The sequence below is a fragment of the Trachymyrmex cornetzi genome, unplaced genomic scaffold (assembly GCF_001594075.2).
Source record: "Trachymyrmex cornetzi isolate Tcor2-1 unplaced genomic scaffold, Tcor1.1 scaffold166, whole genome shotgun sequence".
Lineage (NCBI taxonomy): Eukaryota > Metazoa > Arthropoda > Insecta > Hymenoptera > Formicidae > Trachymyrmex > Trachymyrmex cornetzi.
In genome coordinates this window covers 800697-809649 of record NW_017296266.1, presented here as the reverse complement: position 1 = coordinate 809649, position 8953 = coordinate 800697, and the positions used below count along the sequence as shown (strand labels likewise).

The 8953-nt window shown below is 29.6% G+C and overlaps 1 protein-coding gene across 1 annotated transcript; it reads right to left on the bottom strand.

The window, feature by feature from the left end:
- Positions 1-1627: 1627 nt before the first annotated feature.
- On the bottom strand, positions 1628-7257 carry LOC108759037 (nardilysin-like). Its single transcript, XM_018504292.1, is given in 13 exon segments — positions 1628-1761; positions 1911-2382; positions 2531-2906; positions 3089-3216; positions 3729-3885; positions 4060-4544; positions 4628-4978; positions 5061-5231; positions 5321-5526; positions 5602-5794; positions 6201-6314; positions 6885-7020; positions 7199-7257. Coding segments are annotated over 13 exon segments (2982 nt in total).
- Positions 7258-8953: the final 1696 nt, after the last annotated feature.

Below are 8953 nucleotides of genomic sequence, written 5' to 3'. Positions count from 1 at the left end.
TAGGCACAACAAGCTGATTCTGTTATATGACGACGCTAGGCCACACGTTGCAAAACCGGTCAAGAAATACTTGGAAAGAGTAAAGTGGGAAATTCTGCCCTACCCGCCGTATTCACCGGACATTGCTCCTTCAAATTTCCATTTGTTCCGATCCATGTAGTCGGCCCTTTCTGGAGAACGATTCAATTCTTATGAAGATATCAAAAAATGGCTTGATGAATGGATCGCTTCAAAAGAACCAGATTTTTTCATTCGAGGAATCCGTTTATTACCGGAAAAGTGGGAGAAAGTTGTCGCTTCCGAAGGAGTATACTTTGAATAAACTCACTTATATAAATTTGTTTAAATAAACACATCTTTTTCTTTTCGAAAAGGGCGGAAACTATTATATTTGAATTTTAGAACTTAACATATTTTATGTAATATTTCGTTACATAGCACGATTTTAAGATTGACTCTTACATGCCCTTCCTTATCATATTGTTTTGTCATTAAGAGTCCTTTATATTTTTTTTTTTAGTTATAGTTATAAATTAATATGACATTTAATTAACACATTTCTAATAAGAAACATTTTTTATTTCAAAAATCAATTTTTAAAAATAAATAGTAGTAAATTTATTAATATAGGATTATCAAAAATAAAAATACCAGCGCTGCAAATCTACATTGTACTTTAATATAGCAACAGTTCTCTAATCTACAGTTCACGTAATTGCAATTCTTTAATAAAGAAGAGAGTCAATGCACGTTATTGCTGTATATAACAGAATAGAGTCGCAATTTCTATGTCAAGAAGAAAATTATAAACGTATATCATCGAAATATTTGATAACAAAACATTGGCGATGATAGTAACCAAACAGCAATATTTTAAATAAGCTAAAGAATATAATATATGTTATATCGCATATTGTGTATGTGTACGGCGCACTTTTGTACAATAAATAAATTAAACAGAAACGTGAATTATCGCGTTACAATAAATCCACATATTAAAGAAAAAAAATTGGAAAACATACTACGTAATTTGCTAATAAAATATAAGTGCAAAAAATGTAATAAAATAAATAATAATAATAATAATAAGCAAGCCCATCAAAGCCAAACATCAGTTAATCGGATGCACAATTTATTTTCGTGTAATTAAACAAGTCATATCAAAAATTAATTAAATATACGTTTCGACCCCTATTTTTGGGTCCTTATCAATATAATATAACCTAAATCCGCTTACATACTATACGCAAATTCCAAGAAGCGACACAGCTCATTCTTCTTTATCCAATTACCAAGTTAGATAAAAAGAGAACGGAATCCAATACATTATGTCAAAAGGGTAGAACACATTGCTCATCGAAATGTCAAATATCGTAAAGTCTTATATTCACAACCAACATCGAGATCTTGTAGTGTCGACAGTCAGAGACGAAATGGATATATGGAAAATAAATAATATAATAAGTTTATAAAATCGAATATAATTGATATAATAGATTAAAATGATAAGAAGTTTGAAACATTCAATATTCACAATTTTATCATCATCGTACCATACCATTATTGTTTAAATATCGCTTATTAAGCTCTTTATGATGATCTCCAGGATTAACCTCCTCTCTTATTATTAGACAAATTCCCGACACAAATTTCTGTAATCCTTTACGTTAGTAATATGATGATCCGTACTATCATGATGCGAATTACATCCAATTATAAAATCATCAAAAGAGTATACAGGATGCTTAAGATTCTTTGCATCTACAAGAATTAATTTTTAAAATTTTAATTGTCTTAGCAATTTCAATTTAATGTGATAAGAAAAAAATGAAAGGCAAAAATGATTTCATAATACAAAAAGAAATATTTAGACAATGACCAAAGTTTGATCAGAAAAATTATGTACTTACTGACAGCAACTTCCTTCGGTGTTCCTACCACATGTACGCTCAATTTTCTGAAACTACTTCCGTTCAGTGTATGCCTTCCGAAAAATTCTCTAAGCTTATTGATATTTAAATTCTCTATTGCAAGCGCTTCCTTTTCACATCTGTCAAACATGTATTTCTGCTTCGTGATCTCATTCCAGTCTCTGTCAACTTCGTTTTTCAGAATATAGGTATCGTCGTATTGCTTAAAAATTCTCAGTCCTTCTTTGACATCGTCTAATTTCTCTTCTGAGAACTGTTCCAACATAATTCTAAACGAATTCAGAAATCCCTCGATCCATTGATCAACGCATTCGGTTGTGTATTTATCTGCCTGAGTGTAAAGAGTAATAGAATATCCTAACATTCCGTTCACATCTCTAAAATCGCACGAAATATAACTAAGCATTTCTTGGGTTCGTAGATGATTCATTAACGATTCTTTCATTATCATCTAAAAGTATAACAGATGAACGTGATATTAAATAGAATCAATCATGGTAATCGAAAATGTTATTCGCATTTTATTTAGTATTAAAGATAAATATAAATTGAAGATTCCATATATTTAAATGTATAAAACAATGTTATTAAATACTTACGACCATCAGCTGGATTAACACCGACAATTCAATCGTAGCAGAACCGATTTGATAATAATTTGTCACTACCGAGTTTACATCCGTTGGGTTAATATTTTTCTATTTGAAATAAGATGTGCCTCGGGGTATCTTATAGAATGAAGCAGCCAACATCTTAACATTCAAGGAATCACGGCTGATTTTGTTGATAAATTGTTGTATCATATTCATCGTAAAATCTTTCGTTACGTTGCCTTCTACGAGGCATTGGAAGTACAGATTATTGGTGAAGGACCGTAAAAAATCTTGGATCTTTTCAAAATTAAATTTACGTAGAGCACTGTATTTGTGAACGTGTGTATAGTTGCCATACTTCAATATCCATAATTCTACATCCCTACCAAAAATATAAAAAAAGCTATATATATGTTATTAATCAAAATAATAAGAAATGTAATAAATATAATTTATTTTATAAAATTAATTGTTGTAATTAATGTTCATCATTAATTCTTTTTTTCTACTTGTATAAGAATTTTATAATTACTGTAATTATGCTTGGTAATAAATAGTACGTACTTGATAAACTTCTCCGGATCTATAAATTTGTTGTAATATGCCTTGACTTGTTGCGTTTTTATAATTTTAAACAAGTCCTTCGAAAAAGGGACTGAATTCATATAGTTTGCAATAACCATCAACCAGGTCTGCAATGTAAATAAAATATTTATGTTTCTTCAAATTATATATATATATACATATAAATTACATATCATGTTGAAAATTTTTCTTAGAATTTTTATATGATTTGTAACATCTTTCAAAAATACTCAGAAATGGTCGGATAGTTCACATTTTCTTTCAGAATTTTTCATACATGTAAATTCTGAAATATTCTGAAATTTCACATCATATAATTTAAAAAAATGTTTTAAAATTTTTTAGATTTTATAACACTTAATCAGAAATTAAACTTACAAAAATCTTAAAAATCTTACAATATTTCATAATAAACATATATGGAAAATTCTGAGAAAAGGTATACGTAGATTTCCTGAGAAGTGTTCCAATTCGTATAAAAAATGTCAGAAAGGTATAAAATTATTTTAAAATTCTGAAAGATTATATAGAAATTTTGAAAAATTATATGAAAAATTCTGAGAAAAATTTTCATTAAGGTAACTTCGCCAACACACGCTTTAAACTTGTGTATACTTACTGGAAGATTTTCGTTAAATGCTCTTATTTGTATTATAATACCTGTAGCTTGTTCATTCACATCGATCTCATAACTAAACCCACCCGTTACAGCCGGGTGTAAGTCTTCGAGTATTAGATATTTTATTACATTGCAGTACATTTGCAGGCGAACTGCACTGAAATGTTATTAATATAAATTAAGTTTAATAACAAATTAATTTATAAAAATTACAACACATAATAATTACAAGTTAGAGTTTATAATAGGTGTATATATAAGATCGCGCGGTAGACGTTGTAGTACTACTATAAATGTATAAATATTTTTACATGTCCAAGCTATTATTTACTTTTTTGCTACTCGACGAGACATAGGAGAAACAATATGTAGATTTATATGACACATCGGCCAATGAAACTTCGGGCAAAACCAAATCTCCGACATACGATCTTGGTGTATTTTTACAGGGTATTTCGAAGCTTCTGCTGATACCGGTATGATAGAAAAATTATTGGCAAGAAATTCATTGCTTGATGGTAAATGAAAATTAGGCAATGGCTCGATAAATTTCCAGCGTTTGATCGATTCTTTCGATATTTCAGTACTCGTGTAGCGTATTTTCGAAAATTTCTCGACTATACCCAATCGAACATCATTATTGAAAATCATTATATTAATCGATTCTGGTACCAAGAAATCCAAACATTTTTGTATAGCTTCTGGGTTATACTCGAAATAAATATATTTTCCGGTCACATAATCACGCGACGGATAGAAATGCATACTCTTACATATATCGAACACACCATCGTGTTGACTAAAAAATCTAAAAAAGAATTCAATCATAAGTGGCATATTTTACGTATTTTAATGGTATTGTTCTTTTCTACAAATCTATTTATTCTTAAATTGATTTACCTAAAATTATTTTTTCCAATCTTAATAAGTTCATTATAAATACTTTCTTGTGGACCCGTCCTTTTTACTAAATTGATGAAGGAGAATACTGCATCTAGAACGTCTCGCTGATGTTTCACTCCCTCATCGGTGAGTTCTACTATAATCTCGAATAAAATATACATAGAGTTGTATCCGAAACCATTATCGTTATTATAAGTACCAGAAAACACATCAAGGCCCCACATTTTTTTACGTAGATAACTAGTTAAAGAATCTTTTCCTTTATGTTCGATAATCCATGAAATATATTTACATGGTTTACTTCTGTACAAATTAAGTAGTGAAGGCAAAGCCCATGTTACATGTATCTGTAAAAGACAAGTTTCATTTTTATATGCATTTGTTCAGGGCATACAATTTTTTTTTAATTTGTTTGTCCAAGTTACATACTTGGTTGACATCTTTGCAAACTTTAATGTGATACATTTTTTTAAAAGCGTCAGTATCAAATGGAAGGCTATCTTCAAATTTATTAAAATCGTCGGGGGGCAGATCGTAATTTGGTATAGTATTACAAAATTTTGTGACACATTGTTCCAGCGTAGAAAGTGATGACCTTGCCTATAAACGAATGTACGTACTATATTATAAATTAACTATGTTTAATAAGACATCAGTTGTTCATCGCAAATTTAACGTATTATAGTTACCTGTATAGCTAGCATCATTCTGTGCGCGCTATAATGGCGCTTTCTAAATTCGTGCAACTTTTCGTACAACTTGTCATCATCTATATCATTGTTTAAAGATATTGAACTACCCCGAAGAAACTTACTGGCTGGATGATCAGGTCGTGCGATAAAAGATAAAAAATTTCCCTTTGTATTTTTGTCCTTAAATGTACTCCATTGAAACTCTATGCGAACATGGAACATTAAAAAAACCGCAAGTTTTAGTAACAACATTACGATTTACATTATGATTTACATACCTCTTTGTACAGCCTCTCGTTCCCTCGTGATGTCATCTTTCTTTATCAAGGGTTCAATGAATAATTGAACAAAACGATCAAGAGCTGCAGATAAATATCCCTATACATCAAAATAATACACTGTACACTCGCAATCTGTTTTGCCATCAGTAGTGCCACCATGGAGACTGATAAATTCATTAAAACCGTTTTCCTGCAAATACAATGATATTTAAACATGAAAATGTGCAAAAAATGTATTTTATGATAAATTCACTTATCATATTTTAATAAAAATATAATAGTAATAAGACTCAATAAATTAAAAAAATTGAAAGAAAAAGGGCTACGAACCTAAGAGTTAGTCGTTAGAAATAGAAATTAAAAAAAAACACAGTATAAATATGTCATTTAGTCAGAATATAAAACTTTAATGTGCCGCGCCGGCAATAAACAATATAACATAAACAAACGTTTCGATCCCTGTTGGATCATTATCAATGTTATATAAATTTTATAAATTTTTATAAATTTTAACTTTGTAATATTTTTACCGTTCTATTTTTGTGTATTTAACATTGATTTCCCTTTTTCTTTCAATTTTTTTCATATTTTAATACATTTGAATGATTTCCGGATCCCATGAAAATTATGCGCTGAAGGAAATGTGCCAGACCTGGAACTTCCGGTGGATCGCTAAAACTGCCTACTCCCACACATAAGCCACAAGATGCCTAAGTTTAAAAAATATATATACCTATATTTCTTATCTTGCGTTGCATATAGAATGTTAAATTGGTACATTAAGCACAAACAGTAGTGAGATGGCTGCTAAACAGTTTACACATTTCGAAACGAATCCATAAACATTTACAGAGGATTAATAGAGGAGTTCACGTTTTTCAAACAAGGACCCCTGATAATGAATGCGTTTTGAATTACGCATGAAACGCACGATGCATCATTTATCCTTGTTATTCACAAAATAATAAAGAAAGACAAAATGATCAAGCGCTTTATGCATAACACGAAACGCATCCGATATCAAACTTTACTGGATGAATACGCTGTAATCGTCATTGCGATACTTTATTCTTTCACGTCCGATGAGCGATAAAAATGGATGGACGCAATTGCGCTTATGATACGCTTCTGAACGCAGTTTTAAAGAGATAGATTATTTTTTATGATTTTATAAGTCCATCTTTGATATTATTATCTCAATGTATTTTTAATAACATATTATGTAAAAAATAACACGCTAGAAGTATCGAAAAGCGCTAACTAAATTGTGTTATTTATACCTTCCATACGTCTCTTTTAACTCGTTTAGCTGAAGAACAACCTGCTTCATAATCTTTATAATTCATATCGTCATTATTCGCTCCTTCCAGATCAGATATTAACAAAGCTGTTAAACCGTTTGTTAATCTAACAACTCTAAATTTGAAAAACAATACGATTAACAATAAAAAATGAAACACCAGAAAAAAATCTTAATTCTTCTTTGTAGAAAGTACTTTGTAACATTTCTCTTAAAATATTATCATCGCAGTTAATAATATGTCACACGCATATTTCAATTAAAATCGCCTCTTTTGCTCCACCCCAGTCTCACCTATATTCGGCCTCATGATATTCCGATTTTTCAGGCGTATCCAGAACTGTGTTGGACATTATATCAACATGCAAGACACCGGAAATTATAGGCACAATCCGTTCGGAGAACTCAAAATAAGATTTCTGTATGATTCAACTTTCTTGGCAGTGGACTGGGCACAGGTTTAATCAGCACTCTAGCCGACACTTCTTCATTCTGCCTGTTATATGTTGTCGAACGAATATCAATATGAAGGTCAATACCAGTGGCTTGTGTATATACATACATTGTAGCAGAGTGGAAATAGAAATAATAAAGCAAAGTCGTACGTACACAGTATCCGAAAAATCAGAATTTTGTATTTAGCAATGGGCACACGAATCTATTTCTATCTATTTCAATTACAAAAACTTTAATTTTTAACATGTACTTTTGTATATTAATAAGAGATTAATCAAAAATTATTTAAAAAGAAATTTTGAACTATATAATTCATCTTCTCTAATATAATATCGCTTCCATGTTAATTATATCTTAACAAAATTACCTTTTTAAAAAAAGGTAAAAAAAAGGCGCCAAGTGTGCATGTACCTTCCATAAAAAACTGTACTTTACATAAACTAAAAAAAAAACCGTTACATAAATAATATAGTTCAAGTGATAATGTTGTTAATTTTTTATTATAAATTACCCCTCAGTAGTACGTATGCATGTATTAAAAAAAAACGAAATCAAATCTTTAAATTACGCCAATTGCAAAACGAATATATAATTTCTTGCAACATATTAGGTGTTAAACTTAATTCCTGCCGTTTTTCGTCTCCAAAATTGCTTTGTTTCGAAGAGAAGATGAATGAATACCTCAATCAAAGTAATTTCCTCTATTTTCTACTTTATTACTAATTAATAATACTTTATTAATAATACTTTGATTATGGTATTTCCCTTCGAAACAAATCAATTTCGGAGACGAAAAACGGCAGGAATTAAGTTTAACACCTAATATAATATATACTACTGTATTTTGTAAATTGCGAAAAGAACATATATTTTATTGCAACATATAACATTTAATTAACGAGATAAAATAATACGTACCTTTATCTTTCTATTCAAGAGTTTTTTATATTTGCAATGGAATACAACATTTAATCTAAAAAAAATTAAAGACGAAGCATCTCAAAATGAGAAAATTTTATTAAAATAAAATTTTTTATGTAAACATACTTGGCGCGCTGCTAGACCTCATAATATAATAAGTTGATCATCAAACAATATCGAATAAAAAAAATAATGAAGAGATTAAGTAAGAAAATTAGGTGGACTAACCAATATACTGTGTGCGTATGCGTGTGCGTGCGTGTGGGTGTGCGTGCGTGCGTGCGTGCATGTGTGTGTGCGTGTGCGTGTGCGTACAAGCAAATAATTAAAAATACCAAATATGAAAAGTAATGAAGAGATTTAAGAAAGAGAATTAGTAATATACAGCGTGTTCATATGTGTGACCAGATTTAGATAGGTATGCAGCTTAGATTTAATATAGAATACGTATTTATATAGTGTGCGTTATATATTGTAAAAGCATATAAGCTAGTATAGAAATAATGATTTCAGATTTGTAAGACGTCCGGTTTAAGTTATAAATTTAAAAGTAGATTTAAAATTAATTATATAATCTTAATTGTGTGTAATTGTGATTGTAATTTTAATGTTAATTATTGTTAATTAAACAATAAACATTGTTTATTTCTTATATGTAACATTTACTTATTA